This window comes from Colius striatus, chromosome 5 (assembly GCF_028858725.1).
Source record: "Colius striatus isolate bColStr4 chromosome 5, bColStr4.1.hap1, whole genome shotgun sequence".
In the NCBI taxonomy this organism is placed as follows: Eukaryota; Metazoa; Chordata; class Aves; order Coliiformes; family Coliidae; genus Colius; species Colius striatus.
Window position 1 is genome coordinate 42,702,601 of NC_084763.1, and position 19,043 is coordinate 42,721,643.

Consider the following 19,043-nt stretch of genomic DNA (forward strand, 5'->3'; position numbering starts at 1 on the left):
AGTTAACACTTTCTAATCATAGACCAAGTGATGCAAATGAAGAAAGATGACGATTTCAACTGATGCAAGCTCCTAAAATACAATGGCATTTTGGAAATTTTTACACAGATATCCTTTCTCTTCAGAACAAATGTTGCTAAATTTATAATGCAAAACAAGAAAATAAAAACATATGTTCCTATTGATAACAATCCCCAGTTGGACTCCTCCCCAAACAGCTTCAGCAAGCTTTCAGGTGCACTTTCACACATACAAAGGAATATCTAACATAGCATATCTGTCACACAGACACACAAACATAGCCTGGCTCTGTGTGTGTATGTCCAAACCTGAGAGCTGCACAAGCATGTAAAACACTCCATGGAAAGTGAACTCATTTGTACATCAGTAACTACTGCCTTTAGCCCCAGTTCTGCAAAAAAATATTCACCTACTGAACTTTACGTAGCAGGATCTTAACTCAGCCTTTAACTCAGCTACCAGTAATAGGGAAATTACATAAGAATCCAAGCATTTTGAGAAACTGGGACATGTTAGAAGTAGGTTCCAATGGAAAAATTAATGGTAGATAGTGTTAAGTCCTTTTTGATCTGGAGAGTAACAATAAACTGTGGTTACACTTATGCAGGTCAGGTACTCTGAAACTCATCCAGTCCTTGGTGGTAGTTTAATTATGGAAACCTGGCACTAAAATGTGAATACTTTGGCCTGAGGTTTTTAGTATAATTTCCAGATCATCTATGCTTTAGCGGGGCTTCTTATATTCATAAATCGCGTGAATATCCATGTACTAGTTTTTAAATAGATATTTGAACCAAGGCTTTTCCCACCTATTGTGACCCAAGCACAACATATTTTTACACATCTTGCATTTCCAGAAGCACAGGAAAACATCCGACTTGTGCCACAAATTCCGTTTTCAAAGATACGCTTAACTCACCTGCCAGAAATCAGCCACAGTAGCGGGGAGAGGGCCCTGGGTGGCAATATATGCAGGGTTTCGAGGGTCATGGTCCATCTGGAATAAGAAAGAGATTACAGATTGGATTTATTTAAAAGAAAATCCCTTGTTGTACTAGAGACAGGAAGTTTGCAAGGGCAGAAACAAGGGATTTCCTGAAGGACTGTCATATCCCTCTATCCTGTACTAGCAAATAATTTTATTTCTATTTATAAGCTCAGAGGAGAACTTTTTCCACAAAAGACTGATGCTACCAGATGCATATCAGCACAGATGATGAGCAACGTCCTATGTCCTCAATAAGCAGTGTAAGATCATTTATGGTGGTTGACAAAGGCATTTGAGATCAGTACTTGTGGTTTCATAGCAACCTAGGAGCCATTTGAAACATTTCTCTACACTGAGTGTTAAGAATGCTCCACACATCTAAATATGTTCTCCATTTCCACCGTGCCAGTCAAGGGCACATGTAACTAAAAAACAGCAAAAAATGGGGAACAAATTCAGTTTCTGGCTTTTTCTGGTTAGCTGATTTATCTAAATGCATGGATTTGGCCTCAATAGAGGAAGTTCTGCTTAAAGACCTTAATTATTACGTTTAATTCAAGGAGCAGAAAATTCACTGAACAGAAAAAATAAAGAATCTAAGAAACAAAGCCATCAAGAGTAAATAGGATTAGTGTGTTACAATGAATGTTTTCAAACTGATGGGTGGTTTTCTTGGTTCTAAATCTTAGGAACCATTCTGCTGAAAAAGAAGATCTGCTGATAGGATTAAAAACCAAACAAACTCATTCTAACCCCAAACTGGGCAAGACAAAACTTTGAACACAAAGAAATGAGACCTAGTTCAGCTCTCAGATGTGTGGATGTGACTCAGTGACACTGAAGTCGATGAGAGTTAACTTAAACCCATTTAGCTGAAGGCAGAATTTGTCTCAATACACAATTCTGTTCTATAAGTAAAGGCTCAAATAAGAATGAATGTGAGTCACGTTTGCATTAACAGGCATCTACTGAATTTATTCATAGTCTATCCAAATTTTCAGTGATGGTACATGTCAGCGTAAAAGAAGGCACCTCATAATTATGTGCAACATAAAAGAGGAAAGAACCATAAAAGAACAGATGTAAGTTATTCCAACAGAAAAACAATATGATGAATGTTGCAAAGAGGAAGAGAACACTTTTATGTTTCTAATTTTCTGATGTATAATTAAGCTGGACTTAATATTAAAATTCTCCATGACAACACAACACAGGCAAAATGAAGTTACTAAATCCATTTAGAATAAAAGCTTATTTCTGATAAACCACCCATACTTAAAAAAAATTTGACCAGAATTTCTACAATATCATCATTTCATTCTGAGCTTCATTGAGATGCTTCTCTTATCAGCAAATAACTCTTCACAACAAGCAATTGCTCACAACAAATTTCAACCTTGCTTTCTCTGCCTTTTGACAAAAGCAATTCTGATAGCAGGACACTACTACTCTGGGTATTTTGAAAGCAAGGAAAATGTAGCCCGCTCAAGAAAGCAGTATTAGCAAAAAATACTTTGAAGAGCCATGTGGAAATGGGCAACTTTTTGTTTGTTTGATTTTTGTCAGAATGGAGACACTGAACTAAATAGACCCGAAAACGACAGCAAATGTGAGGAAGCAAAGTCAGCCTAAAGGGTTTTTTGCTCCAGCAGGGTGGAAATAATTTCTATTGTTGTCTCATTTTGAACCTCACAGAGATCTGTAGGATTTAATCATCTGTTTAATTGTTTTCTTATGTTGGAACTAAAAATTCTAGTTTAGAAAAATTGTCCTGCACTGAGAAGGACTTGCTGCCCCCAGTGGAAACTTGTAGGCTGTATCCACTTGAAAATTATGTCACTTGTAACAGGCAAGAGCCTGACTTGGAAATCTAACCAACAGTGAATATATCAAACTTGAGAAAATAATAATTTACTTTGAGTTTCTTAAGAAGAAATTTATCTAAAAAAACCTCTAAACTCAAACTTCTCAGAAACTAAATTATTTTCAATGTAGACATGACAGAAAACAAAGGCAAAAGAAATCAAGGATGATGCAAATAGTGCTGTCATGGAGGAAATACTTCTCAACATTCAGCTGATAAATCAGGACTAGGCCAATCTTGGCATTTCAGCATTAATCAAACTCTGTCATGAAGGTGTTGTTGGAACGTGGCAAACATTACAATAAGCACAGAGTAGTGAAGTGTATCAGCAGTTTAACAATAATTCAACAGACAATTACAATTATTACATTCCAAGCACATTGTGTGTCACAGAAAACAATTATGAGCAGAAACTCTTCTTGCATGGAGCAAATAGAAGATGGCAGAAAGCCCTATCACACCATTAAATGATCTTTAACTGAACAAAAATAAAGCAAAGATTAAACTAATTAAATGAAAGTTCTGGTTTCATCAATTTTCTATTATATATACTGGTTTTAAATGCCACGTACTTCCAGAAAATCATGAAAAATCACTACTCTGGTCACATTCAATTTAATGTGAGTAGGTGATTGAAAGGGACAGTCCTTGAATGTTTTTGTTATGTTCTTTTTTATTCCCTCAAGGTCACCAAGAGCACCAAGGGCATTTCAATCCATCAAAGTTAACAAAAGTTTGAATAAAGAAATAAAGTCAGTAATGGGTTTTAAACTAACTAATCAAGGATCAAGTAAAAGGCTTTTTTTTTTTTAAAAGTCAGTAGTCATTATCTTCTTTCAAGGATCCTTCAGATTTCTCACTTCACGAAAATAAAACAGAAAATATATTCTCCAGAGAAGAATAGAGACCAACAGGCTCCATACTATCAAGTATTAAACTAAAATTGACTGTTTGCTAACATTTTACATTAGAAAAACCTTCAGAAATCACCCTAATAGTAAATGTTCAATAAGAACAAGACTTTTCCCTCTATGTACCCATCAAAGGACAAAATTCACAAGGCTTACATCAGAACTGGATCGAACAGCCATTTTTTTGAAAGAAAAAGCTGCAATTATTACAACTGTTCTGCTATGATGGAATTCTCATTTTCTGCTGCAGTACAACAAAGGCAAGTCTAGTGATAATGTTTCAATCATTTTTCCACAATTTTGTATTAAGAAAAGAAAAGGATCACGGATTACTATAACTGACCATGCAATTGACTGTGGTGATTTCTGTCACTACCAATATCAAAAGTAAATGAAAACAAAAAGGAGGAACATTCAGATTTCTTGTTGGAAATCTACAGAAAACCTTAGTGGCATGACTTTTGTTTTTCTACACGGCTTTGTTAACATAAGTTGACTTACATTATCTTAAATCAGGAAAATACATAAAGAACACAGTATCAGAATTAGTTGCACCTTTGTTAAATTAATATCAGACTACAATTCTAACTTTGCCTTACTGGAGAATAAAAGTTACTCCTTTAGTTTTTCCTTCAACAGTTCTACTATCCAGTTTCCTTATCCTAAGACTTTGCAAGTATTCCCTGAAGAACTCTGAATTTTGTTAAGTCTTTAGATAGAGATAGTGCTGCTTCATGATTTCACTGATAATGCTGATGAAATACTGCAAAATCAATGCATTCTGTGAGTAAATCCTCAAGTTTATTGTATTTGGACTTGATAGTGGTTCACGTAGATTCTTGTTGTGTAGTCTTCTAAAACTGTAAACTCAAACTGCCAACAGGCATCAATGACCATTTTGAAATCTCATGTAAATGATATATCAATTCATTCTTGTCCTTTACTTCTACTCTCAGCTTATTAGATCCTTAATTTCCACACAGAAAGACTCTGGGTGAGATGTGGTTTCAGTTACACTATATTTATCTTGATCTAAAACCTCCAAGTCCAGCTGAAGTATTCTTAAATCACATGAGACCAGAATGAGATCCATTGTAGACCAAATACAATGGAAAAAAAGCTGAACTCTGATAACTTCTTAAAAATTCATATGCATTCAAGCCACAGTCTAATTTCCAGATTTAATGTGTTTATAATACCAATAAAATCTACTTTCATGCATGTATGTATTACACGGAGTATAGTCTCTAGAAGTAAAAAAAGTATATTTGTTTTTGCAAAAAAAAAGCATATCCAACAAATGCAGATCAACTTTGTAATCACATTCATCTCAGCATTCAAATTAAAAAGGTAAACTAGTCCTCATCTTCAAGTTTGAATTAAAATTTAAACCAATTTTTAAATCCTTCTTTTCAAACCCCTAATGAAATAAAAGAAGTAAATCTGGTTGTGAATGTCATTGTGAATTTCAGAGTCTATTCTTGGTGATGAAATTTGTATGCTGTGTTTGAACAAACTGTCACACTAATGACATTCCTCAGTCTGGTGTCTTCAGTAATAAGCAAACTGAGGTTTTAAATGTAGTTGATGGGATTTTTTTCTCTCTCAGACACCCTATGAAGAAAAACAGAATTCCCATTTACTTTCATGACCTCTGATTTAAAAGCAAAGATTGCACATTATTTACTACTCGGTGATTTTCCCAAAATTTAATGAGGACTAAGTACAAATATGACAGATGTAATTATCACAGTTTTATTCTGCACAGTCAGGGTCTTCTTGTGCTGTAATTGCAAGCCTTTCATTCAGCTGCTGATAGCAGAGTTATTATCATAGTACTTTATGTTATTTCAGAGAGGAGGGAAAAAGATTTCTACCTCACTTTTACCTACAAATTTATCCTAAGGACTCATTTTCTCTAGCCTCATGTTGCAGTGAAATTAAAGACCTATTGGAAGAGCTTGGACTAAAGCTTGACTGATTGGCCTCGCCTACTCCCAGCCATGACGAAGCCATCAATCTGACCCTAGTTTTCACAACACACTTGGAGGGAAGGAGGTCTTGAGGGAGTAGCATTTTTTAAAAGGAGGGAACATGTGGGCAGGTGGCCAGCTCATTGTCTACCACAGGGATTTTTTTTATGGTGTACTGCTGCACTCATTTAGACTTAAGTTAAGGTTGAGTGAGCCCCAGCTGGAGGCTGGACCACTGACCCAGAAGCTGGAGATACCTAGTGACATATACTCAACTGGAAGCCTCCCTTTCTGAGGCTCAAGTATAATTACTTTATTTTAAACTCTTGCCCTGCTAGACAGCTCACAGGCAAAGGGAGGAAAAAGTCTCTTCCAGTCAGTTCAGACCACACTGATTCTGTGCTATTCATGTCCATCTTGCAGCTGACTAGCTCACTCCCAACTCAAGCACTGCCATGAAAATGCAGCAGGAATATCACTGTATTGATGTGCCAATTACTAAGGTCATTTAAGTTGAAAGGCAATAGTCTGAAGGAAAGAAACTGTAGGATTTTTGCAAGAGCACATAAAGGCAGACTTACTGGTACTCCATATCCACTGTACACTGTTTGCTAACAGAAAATATCTCAAATAAACACCTGTAGTAACAGCAGGTATGTCCAGCTTAGGCTGCAATAGCTATACAGCCACAGTAAATACTGCAGAATCAAGTGCCCAATATGACATGCCAGTAGGTTTCTGAGGTGAGGAGAACAGAGACTGAATGTCTCTGCCATTCTATTCTACTTCATTATACAAAAACTATACCAGATTAAAAAATATGTTTATACTAACTTGAAGATATTTTGAAATGAAACAGTTTACAGGGAGTCTTTGCAAACTACAGGCTTGCAAAATAGTGATTTAGTCCTACTGACCTCCCACTGCATCACCTTCAGGAAACACACATTTTATCTATTTCTTTCCAAATATCAAAACAACTATTGAGTTAGTGAAACAAGCTCACAAAACCATCTGGATCATCTCTTCCCTTGGAATAGGTTGTCTACACAAATGTAGGCTGTGGCCCTTCTTCCCACACAGTAGGATCCCTATCCTACCATGACAAAGAGTAACTCAAGAGTTTTCTTGGTAGTTTTTCATGGCTATGCATGATACTGGGTGCTTGCCCCAATCCAATGAAACTTGTGCACTCACTTATCTCTAGGCATAGAAACATTTCTGTAAGAGACACAGAGACAACTCTGTTGAATTTTTGCTTCATCACTGTGACCTATTTTCTTGAACAAAACTCTTGAGTCTGGGAAATCTACAAAAAAGAAATACTTTCTAGCCTTGCAGACAGAAATATCCTTATTAAGTGCTGGATGGAATAGCAAGATTACAACCCCATGTAAAACCATGAGTGTTAAACCCATGGAAGCAAGAACCCTCTGACTGCACTAGCTTCAGGCAGCCTCACAAAACAAAACTCTTCCCAGTTACATCAATGGGATATCTTGGTCCTGTCTCTCCATCCCTAATGTTACTGAATCTAATACTTTTCAGTGAATTAAAGGAACAGATACATTATAATCCAGAATTCCAATTGCAACAGGTGTATACACAGATGTAAGAATTTACCCCTTCCACAATCAAATTTATATACTAAATTTGTATACTTGTATATTTAGTATACTAATTTGTATACTAAAACAGTTAAGCTGTGACTTTTGGGCAGATTGAAGAAGCCCATGTTAGTTATTCGGTAAAAATACATTTTACTGCCACCAACACTAAATCTAGTATAGCACTGTCTACAGACGCCACAATTCCACTTCTGCACCATGCTATAGTCATGCAAATTACAATCAAGATCTTACAAGAATACAATATCTGACTTCCAGTTAACATCTCCCACTCCTGTGCTTGCCACAACACCTCTCAGCTTCTCCTATCAAATTACAACTTGACCAGACATAACTCACCAAATGGTCCTTGAAGACAAGCAAATAGAGCACTGGGGTCTGGACCTGGATATCTGTGCAGGAATTTACAAGCAGGACATTTACTTCTTGGATTGCCAAGTTACTCTGATCTCCTGATCCTGGGTCCAGCAAGAGCTTAGTCTATTCAGAGACACACTTAAAAGCAGTCCCTGTGTGTGCAGGTACTGTGGTTTCCCTTCAACCTTAACCCAAAGACAAAAGCATCCCAAAGATGTTTGTTGGATTCTGTACACTTTTTAACTCCCTCAATAAAACATTTTTAAGTATATTCAAGGAAATGAAGCTTTTGAACTCTGCTGAAAGCAATGAAAACAAAGCTCAGGTTTCTATGTAGTTGTGGGTTTTTTAAACAAAAACGGTATTGCTAACTGTAGCTAGTAGGAGAAAACAAAAAAGAACAAGCAAGTTTTACCTCCTCAGAAAAGGAAAAGCTCCGCTAAGGGTATACTGCAGAATTTTATAGCCTGTAAGTTAATAATATAAAGTACAGAAAACCTGACAGTATTATGAGGTAGAACGAAGACTACCTAGAGACTCTGTTTTCTTAGTTCATAAACTTCAAGGGTATTGTATGCATATATTGAAGATTTATTTCTCTCCAGTTTGAAAGGATAGGTTGAAACATGAAGAGCTGTGAGGTGCTTACAACCTGACATTGCACAACCTGAGCAGTGAGTTGCCTCAAGTTAGTGTATTTTAACAAGAAGTTAAAACAGGGAGTGGTTATTTGCATTATGTCTCATAGGCCGCTATACTTACGATTGGGCTGGCATTGATGTAGTCTGAATTGTCGTGGCTATTTTCACCTTTCAGACGTATCCTGGAATGATCATCTACAAAGAAGAAAATAAGAGTTTCTACACAAGCAATCTATTAATTTTAAGTTAAACAATTCAAAGTCAGATTAATGTGCTTTTCAAGACACGCAAATGGTAAATATCAGAAAGGACATTTCTTTCTGACTCCTTGATATAGCACCACAGCTTAACTCAGGAATGAAGCACCAAGATATTTCAAAGGCTGAGGATCAGAAAGCATGTATTCATGAGATGCACCAAAATGTGCCACAACCTATCATAGCAAAAATGGGACTCTTTGCTGCTCAGGGAGTTTAAATCTTAAACTAGAAAAAAAAGCCCAGTATTACAGAAAACAGTCCTCTGCTTGCAAGGTCATGGAAGAAGGAAGTTGATGGACTCTGTCCATCTGGCTTCTCTATAAAATGTGCAGCAAGAACATTGAAGTACAGTTAAGAGCTGGACAAAAGGTTAATCTGCACCGCTCAAATACGACTGCAGTGTGGTATGCTAGTGACATGGGGAGATGATATGACTTGGAGATAATTGTGGGAGAGATAAAATGCTGGTAACAGCTGCACCTAAAAGTATAATTGGAGCACATATACATATCTTAAACTGTTGGTAGTGTAGCTAGTTCAGACACCTCTAGCAAAGAAAACAGCAGCACTGGAAGCTCATGATGTTTGCACATTGTCAAGACTCTTACCACTTTTTAACTGTATTTTTACTGGTGCTAGCTCAATTATATTTAGAGTTGGTACACTCCAGACTCTAGTGCTTTTTAATTTATTTTTTATTTCAGGATGGGGTTTATTTGTCTGTATTTAGACAGTAACAATGCAGATGTCTGTATCTCCTTATCTGGTCTCACCTTCTGCTAAGAGAAAAGAAATATTTCTATGTAATGAATCATCTCATCCCGATTTAGCTGTCTCAAACAGGCCAAATTACAGTCAAGCTGTGTCTTTTTCTTTCTATTGACTAAAGAAAGATCAGATAACATGTAGACAATTTATGTGAGAGAGATCTAGGTCTCATATGAGTCTCAAACAACTTGTACCTGATACATAACCAGCACAATTTATATTTCTCAGCAAACCTACCCTGCACAGTATATTGTGGTGAGAGGTCATGGAGATGCCCTTTCTGTAACTCTCTACAGACAAACATGGATACTGTTATTTTGAGAGGATCTTTCCAACAAATATTCAAGTAGACAAAATCAGAGCACAGGAATACATCCTTTTTCCTTTTATATCTTGGCCCGTGACACTGTTCTTAACAGTAGGACTACATGTTGTCTTTTTAAACCGTTCAGTGCAATCATTATTTTAATAACCAGGAACAATAACTGAGTTATCAGACATGGTAAGTACCATATAGGAAAGTAGAAATCGAGAGTTTGGTCTCTGCTTATGTTGATTCACCAGTAATGCCATGGCAATATGTGAGCAAGACAAAAATGTACTTGTATGAGTCTTGCACTCAATCTCATTAACAATATATAATCCAACAATGTGAGCAACCTTCTCCTGGAATAAGATTAGGGGTAAACCAGTCATGTCAAATGAATGAAGAATCATTCTTCACTATTTACATAAAATTGTTTCCTCCAGTAAAGTGTTAACTCAATAAGAGGCTGAAGAAGATGAGAAAGGGAACACATTCATGCACATTATTCACTTCCACCTTACTTTGGCACCACTCCAGAAAAATGCAAAACATAAATATTAACTTGTGATATTTGAGATTTTGCGACTACCCAAGATTTTTTTACAGCAAGCTTTACAATGAACATTGTCACAGAGTGCCTCAAGAACTACAGCCCTGAATCCTTTTGTCTATGCAGGAGATATGCAGGTTACAGACTCTAAATGTTTCTCAGGTATCTGAAGCTAAGTAAGCACTCAGAATAAGCCTCATTCACTGGATAGCAAAAGTGTTTGAACTAATCACCAAAGAAAATGTGTGAAATGTTTTCAAATGGATGAGGGAGAGAGAGCAGACAGTGATTCATTGGTATTTAGCAAACAGATGTCAGTGTGACTTGCCAATATAAGTCGAGTGTCAGATCAGTGACTTCAGGATCTTTTTAAAAAAACATAATGTTTTATCCAGACCCTCTGACGTAGTGTGCCATATCATTATCTTGATGTCTTGGAGGGTGTAACAGAGGGTGAGATATGTTAAGGCTTTGGTAGTGAAAAGGTGGCGAGACTTTTTATTTGCGCTCAGAAGAAAAAAAGAAGTGTGCAAAAAAGGTTGTACATGTGTTTTCTGCATATATCAAGAGTTTGCACCCATGTGTGCTTCAGTTGCAGCATCAAGCACTCATATTGACAATGAACAGATTGTGCTTGTCTATGCCTGTTATCACCTCAGAGCTTCTAGGAACTAGCATAATAGCTCTTCAGAAACAGGCAGAAAAAGAAGGAAAATAAAAAAAGAATACTGTGGACACAAGTTTATTGTTCTGTTAACAACAAGCAACTGTGGGGAAAAAGCCTAATGTACATGATTTTTTTTATTGTAAACTGCACATTGATTATGTTAGAAGCATGGACAGAGAAGCAGAAGCAGGAAACAAAAGGAAGGGAGCGGATGACACAAAGGAAGATATATAAGATCAATCTAAAAAGCAAGAAGAAAGATGAAGAAATAGGAGAGTAGAGGGATGGTAATAAAGGAATGAGAAAAAAGACAAATACTGCTACTAGCTACTGCAATCTAGCCAAGCTACAACTAGTCATAATTTCAAATATCTACATTAGCTACTGCTGAATGCAGCACTACTTTGCATTTGCTATTGCTCCAGCCAAGCCACAGCTGAAAGAAAAGCAAAATGTGTAGATGGATATGTATGGCAGAGAGGCATTTCCTAAACAAGGAGGCAAGTATTAATCCAGAGCTGAGGAGAAATATAGCACAATGTTGTATTTTATATACATATACAATAAAAAGTACAAATTATAAAGCATAGAGGAGAAAGGACAAAATATAAAGCAAACACATATGAGCTTGCCGTATATGAAAATTCAACATATATAATAAGAAAGGTAAGTTTTGGTGTACAGATATCTTCATGTAGACTAAGTGACAGTCAGTGGAGCTTGATTTAGTTAGCTAAACATAAACATATCATTTTGTTCAAGAAACTATGGAGTAGATGAGACATTGCACAAGGGTAACAGATATGACAAGACCTAAAGATTTGTATCCTGTGGGAGTAACCTCTGAAGCTCACATGGGATATGCAAGGCCATCTTATAGCTATTAACTTCACTGTAAATCAAATACCAGCTTTCGGCCATTGCACAGCTCTCTTGTTGGCACTGCACTGACTAGCTCTTCACTGACTGCAATGGGTGCTTTGACACCTAGCTCATATGGAAGTGGCTACATGGAACCACCTTAATTTAGGCATCTTAATGTACAGTTTCACAGAATCACACCCCAAGAACTTGATTCAATGCCTCAGGGTAGGTTTCTAGTGATATCTGATGTGCCTTAAAGACAGTCAGGCTAGCAGCTAGAAGGGCAACTAGAGGAGGTTGTGTTATACCCTACTAGCTCTATGAGAGTACCTTGAATACTTTAGGCACTGGATTCCTGTTTTTAAACATCTAACTTGAGTGCAAAACGTCACATCTATATGGATTATTTAAACAGTGACAAATTCTATAGTTGTATACCATCTCACAGTCTTCTGTTTATCTCAGAGTGGTCCTGTGACTTCATGAGGATCCATTACTTTTGTTGTTTTTCAGATAGGGATTGAAAGCTTGGAAAAATAAGACTCACATCTTACCTAATTCCCTCTGTCTTCTGTTTCCTTTTAGTCAGATATTTCTGAAGGAACAGAACCAACAAACAAAGGCTGGAAATAAGGAATGTGGGCAACTTTGGGTCATCTGAATCCAGGCATGACAGATTAGAGTGAATCTCACAACAATCAACCTAGCACATTCTGTCCAGATTATCAGTCTCTTCCTTCTAGATTTAGACTGAGTTTTGTTCCCCCCCACCCTGCCCTTGCAAAGTACTATACAGAACTACAGTGAAACAAGAAAGTGAAGAACTACTGAGGAGCAAAAGTGGAGTAATCTGAACACTGTGAAGAACTGTTGATTATCATCATTTTGCCCATAGGTTATTTGCACAAAAGGGAACTCTTCTTGAAAATGAACTGAAATCAAGCAGAGCTCTAGTTCTACATGCATTACTGATAGAGATAATACACGCAACCAGAGCTCTCTGCTCAGGTGCTCGTCTCCTTGGTGCAGATCCCCTGGCTACAGACAAGCCTCAGAGCTGCGGGCACACTCTGCTCCCAAATGCTTTGCTTTCCTTTGGAGGGAAACCAAAGCACAGAGGTAAGCAGGTTGCTCTATACCGTGACCCATGGGCACAGCTACAGCAGACGTTCACTGCAAAAAGTTGTTTGCCGAAAGTTTAAAATGCCTCTATTAATCTCAGTGTCAAGGCGTTCTGCTACCAAGTATTTTAAAAGCTATTTTGTAAATAAAAAAGACAAGTATAAGGGTGATTTATGATAAAATTTTGAGATTAAATACAATCTTAATCTAGAAATGACATCAGATATGTAGTTAGCAAAAAAAAGTATTAAGACTGGTTAAGAAAGGAAAATGTAAAGTAAACACAACATGGTATTAAAACTTCTTTGAAGCCTTCCTAAGATGAAATCTTCCACATGAATTGGCAATCTTGTTCTACCTTGTCAAGGTGACTATGCATATGAAGAGGTAAGGAAATGATAACAAGGCCTTACTCTGTGAAAATAATTTGAATGCAGCATAACAACTTTGTAGCATATCAAAAGCATATCAGCTTTGCTCCATTTATTACAAAGAAAATCTCTGACTTTTTGCTACAGTTTTAATGTCAAACATAGTGAAAAAAAAGAGCAGGCAAACTGGGCTCTTTCTCATCTCAGTCTAATCTTAGAGTCTTCAATACCCATCACCTTATCAAAATTTAATACTGTTTAAACTCTAGACCAGACATTCCATCCATCATCAGCGTAGTTTTAAGGATATAACATGACAGCTGTTTATCAGTGAGTAGCAACTTCAGAGAGTGAGGGCAGGTAATTTTGTGCAATTCACTCAAAAGGAAAGTTCCCAGTGCACTAATAGCTGTAATAGAAGTTTCCACATTGTAACAAAGCCAAAAAATTAGCATTTTACTCTTGTAAAAAGTACTAAGTGATTTTAAATGTGCTAAAACAATTCTAATTAAAGCTTCAGATAAATTGCAGCCACCTTGTCCATGTCCAAAAACCTTCCCAGGCAGTTCTGACTAAGTCTAGACATGGAATGAACAGGCACAACAATATGTGATGGAAGAAGTAATGGCAGAGACTTGTCAGCTGAAGGCTGATCAGTGTAGGCTGATTCATCCACATGGTACAATATGATGAAAAGAGACAGACTATCTTAGCTCCAAAAATAGTTCATCTTTCTAGTGTGGCATGACACCCGCTAAAAATCTCTGTTCTTTAGCACTGAAGCTATGCTACTTCTGGATTCAGAGACAGAATGGTCTAGTCTGAGGGTCCCTATCTTATTGCTCATTGTATCATGCAGACACACTTCCTCCATCAGCTGAATAATCAGCATCCATTTCTGGCAACACCTGTAGCTACCATGCTTTCTCTAAGGCTGAAGACAGAAATGATCTGGCTTAATTTATGACCAGGGACTGAAAATAGCTTAAGGTGGTCTGACTGTAAGTCCACATTGAAAAGAACACTTTCAGCAGGAAGATTAACTTGAATCAACACACATTATCATGGAGCAATTTTCACTTCCTATCATGTCACTAAAATGCTATTTTTTCAGGATGGAAAAGAACATACAAGTCTTGTACTCCAACTTTCATGATGAGTTCTTAAAAATTTTTCAACAGACCTGATCCCAAAACACATGGAAGTCAGAAAACTGTTGCTGTTCCCCTGAAAGGCTTTCAACTAGCACCATACTTACTCAGGAGAATTCATATTGTCAAACTACTGCAATCCTCTCCTAAGCAGCAAAGTACTGCAGAAAGTCACTGCATAAACAAGAGACCCAAATCCCACTGAAGCAAATATGCAAGGACTGATGGGATCAGTTAAATTATCATGTGCTTCCAAAGAATTTTCCCTCTAAATCTGGCTCTGACATTTACCTAATGTGTTACCTGTAATTTCCCTATTTCTGAAGGGGGAATAGTACTTACATAAGACTCTCATAGGGAAAATTAATGGTTTCGGGGCACTTTAAAAATTAAAATAGCTATATATGTTTGCCAAGCTACCCATCTGGATTGTGGGCACATTGACTGAGAGCATTTTTGTTGCTGTGGACTGTGCATATATTCTCAGTTTCAGTTTTGTTTCATTGGTTACTTAATAAAACGTGTGGCCATAGATTACCAATGTACTCTATGATATATTTGCATAGGAAAAATATGTTGCTTTTATTTCAAGCCCAGAAAGGTGGCTGCTTAGAGAAAAGAGCAGATTCTAGGAATACAAACACTGGCTGTCTTGTTTTTTTTTTTTTCCTTTTCTCTTTCTATCCGAAGCCTAGCAGAGAGAAGCCAGTTTGCAAGCTTATCCACTGGAGCCTGAAGGGGCTCATTCAGTACAGCTGAGTATCTGATAAACAGATCATCTAGCTCTGATTATAGACTGCTGGTATTACTGTTGGATGGACATGATACCAACTTGTCTCAACACAAGCCAAACTTCTTTCTGTTGAATGGCTACAGATGCTACTCTTGTACAGAAAGTATATTCCAGCATTGAAAAGCACTCTGGCTACTGAATTTCATGAGGCAGTACAGCTGCTGTAGTAGTTCTGTGTGACATAGTTGGGCATTTTTGTAAAATATATGCAACTTATAAGGAGATAAACAGTGTCTGATATGACAACAGGATATGTGCCCATAGCTACATTTTTCCAGGACACATATAAGCTACTCTGAATTCTGTTTGCCTGTCGTCTGGAGATTTCAAAGCACTGTGCAAAGGATACTGAGAAAAGTATCAAGAACTTACAAGGCAATCATCAAAATTAAAGTGTACATACATGGCACTACAGCCCGTGAGCGGTTCTTCTGGATATTTTCCTCGTGCTGTGCAACTGTGGTGGCATTGGGTTCAGCCTGATAAGCACACAGAGCTTCCCACTCTTTCTCCAGACGATTCTTGTTTTTCAGATGATCTTCCATGTAGGACTGGAATAAAAAATATATTGGATTAAACATTAACTTAACTTGGCTCAAAGCTAAGCCAAAAGGATGTACCTCAGAATGGAAAGTGCGGGAATCCTGAGCTTTGGAAACAAAACACACTCAGTCCTATGGCTCATTCATTCACTTAAGAAAGCTGACTTCAAGTTTATTTATGCTATACAAAAGGAGAATGCTAACGTTTACCAGTGCTAACAGAGAAGAAATTCTTGCAACTCCCATTCTTCAGGAGAATCCCACAGAATAACACTGAATCCTAAGGGTTGGAAAGGATCTTGAAAGATCATCTAGTCCAACCCCCCTGCCAGAGCAGGACCACCTAGAGTAGGTCACACAGGAACTCGTCTAAGTGGATTTCAAATGTCCCCAGAGAAGGAGACTCCACAATCCAACTGGGCAGCCCATTCACCCTCACTGTGAAGAAATTCTTCCTTGTATTTCTTTGGAAACTCTTATGTTCTAGCTTGCATCCATTGCCCCTTGTCTTATCAATGGACATCACTGAGAACAGCCTGGCTCGATCCTCCTAACACTCACTCTTTACATATTTGTAAACATTAGTGACATCACCCCTCAGTCTCCTCCAAGCTGAAGAGCCCCAGCTCCCTCAGCCTTTCATCACAAGGGAGATGTTTCACTCCATCATCTTTGCAGCCCCGCACTGAACTCTCTCCAGCAGCTCCCTGTCCTTCTTGAACTGAGGGGCCCAGAACTGGACACAATATTCCAGATGCAGTCTCACAAGGGCAGAGTAGAGGGGGAGGAGAACCTCTCTCAATCTACTGCCCTCAGCCCTTATAATACACCCCAGGATGCCATTGGCCTTCTTGGCCACGAGGACACATTGCTGGCTCATGCTCATCCTGCTGTCCACCAGGACTCCCAGGTCCCTTTTCCCTACACTACTCTCTAAGAGTTAATTCCACAACCTGTACTGGTGCATGGGGTTATTCTTTCCTAGATGCAAGACTCTGCACTTGCCCTTGTTGAATTTCATTAGATTTCTCTCTGCCCAACTCTCCAGCCTGTCCAGGTCTCATTGAATGGCAGCACAGCCTTCTGGTGTGTCAGCCACTCCCTCCAGTTTAGGATCATCAGCAAAATTGCTGACAGTGCCTCTGCTCCCTCAGCAAGGTCATTAACTATTATTTTGGACAATACTTGTCCCAGCACTGAGCCCTGAGGAGCTAGATAGAGGCCTCCTTCAACCAGTTACCAATCCAGCTTGCTACTATAAGCCCAAATGTCTCTCTCATCAGGCAATGAAACACAAACAAAAGCCCACTGATAAAAATTACTACAACAACAGCTCAGGTCAAACTGAAGGCTTTTAAAACTAAATTTCAAGCACATATGCAAGTCACAACAATTATACAACTGTTGAGGAGAATTAAAAAATTGCCAGGCTGAAGCGTTATGGCTCAAATACTGGGTCATGAGGAACTTGTCCTGCACATGGACTGGCACAGAGAGGACCTTGAACTGAGAAGGTGTTGTTAATTAATATTAATATGTGTTGTGAAAGATTATACCTGACATTCAGAAAAGTCAACAGTGTTGGGAGAAGCACCATCAAAGAAGAATTGAGAATGATGTCCCATCAGAGTATAGTGGTCCAGGTCTTAAATTTTTGCAGGTCCCTCAAGACTAGAGATTCAGTACAGCAGTAGATCAGGAATCCAGTTCCAAAGGTTTACCCAAAGTGAATTAAAACCCTATTCCATCACCCCATTGACCTGAAAATCATTCAAGTAGGTCAGGGGAAGAAAGCAGAAAGGAGGAATGAGTAGGGGAAACCAGAAATCTTCCCCTCCGTTTATTGTGAAAATTAAGAAAGGGATCACCTGGTGTTCTCAGCCTACTTACATAGCCAAATTACCTTTCAGAGCCTGTCTTCTCCTACAGTAAGCAACAGAATAATCTCACGTTACTCCCAGTTCATATTTGTAAATTAAACTCCCTACAACCTTTATAAAGTAGGTTAAAGCTAACATCCTTAAACAGATTAGAAAAGGACAGATTGTTTAGGGGACAGGCTCAGGGTGTGGAAGGGACTTGGGAGCAGAGCTGTGGGTGCCTCTGGCCCAAACATGAGTCAAAGCAGTTGATGGAGCACTCACTAATCCAGCCCAATCTGTAGCAACATGTGTCTAGAAAAGCTCCTGGATAGGATTCACTGAAAAGTATAAAAAAGCAGTTTAACAGAAAACCTGTTTTCCATAGACAATCTCTGTTATGCTGAATAGCTCTTCCAAAACATGCTTTGAAGAAGAAAGGCTCTCGGGCCCTCTCAGCAGGTTTAACAGAAGGTGCAAAAAGCTTGCAGCTTGTCTTCCGCCAAACTCGAGCTCTACTAAAGCTGTTGCTCCACCACGCTTCTACCCGCCCTGCAAAGCAGGATACTGCTCTCTCTTGCAGCTTGAACACTTTTTTTTCATTACAAAAGAACCCCTGACACAGCTTTGTTTTGTACAGGGTTTGTTGGGCGTGTGCATCTTTGCACAAGATTTGTAAATCAGACCTGTTAATGAAAAGCAATTCAAGCAGTGACATTTCCAGAAAGGATTATCTTTAAGGACATAGAAATATATTATACTAGAAGAAAGGAGGTAAAGAAGGAGGTAAAAAATAGTGGTGGCCTAGATACAATCAAAACACTTACTGTGTGATTGCTTCTTTTTTATACTGAAGGAAAAAGCATCACAGTGGACAGAGCTGTGACCCAGCACATGGGGAGCTGGGACTGCTGCATGGCCCCATCGTGTGTTCAAGGAGCGGGTCAGCTAAGTTCCCAGCCTTAACCTGAAAGTCAATGGGAGGAAACCATCCTCTGACAGTTTCCTTGTCCTTGCTTAAAGGCTGTTGCTTTTGCGGAAGGGAGGGACACTAAAGATTCTTCTAGTAAATCTGTGCCTGGATAGGTATGCTGAACATAATTTAAAAAGAAAAAAACCCTCCTGAGCAGAGAGTAGTTGGTACTTCTGTGAGGTAGAGGAAAAAAAATAGCGAAGTCTTACAATACCACTGAGCCAGGACTGCTGGCTTTGGAGAAGCTGTTTAGCATGCAGCAGGCAGAGATCAGGCAGTCAAGGACCAGTCTGTAGCATCTTCCCATTTTAAACCAGTTTTATAATCTGATTCATTTTGACGTGCCTATCACCAATGTCCTAGAGACTTCAGGGACATTTTATGCAGATATACAGATCTGCCAACACTGAACCTCTCCAAAATACTAAGACAT

General features: G+C 38.3%; 1 protein-coding gene across 1 annotated transcript in view; it reads right to left on the minus strand.

Annotated features, from left to right (window-relative positions):
• The window catches only part of PTPRN2 (protein tyrosine phosphatase receptor type N2), a 656,903-nt gene that overhangs the window by 41,976 nt on the left and 595,884 nt on the right, over positions 1-19,043 (minus strand). The window contains exons 15-17 of the mRNA XM_061996660.1: positions 15,640-15,787; positions 8,505-8,578; positions 941-1,018 (exon numbers count right to left, since the gene is read on the minus strand). Of these exons, the coding sequence (XP_061852644.1) occupies positions 941-1,018; positions 8,505-8,578; positions 15,640-15,787 (300 nt within the window). The remainder of the gene's footprint in view (positions 1-940; positions 1,019-8,504; positions 8,579-15,639; positions 15,788-19,043) is intronic.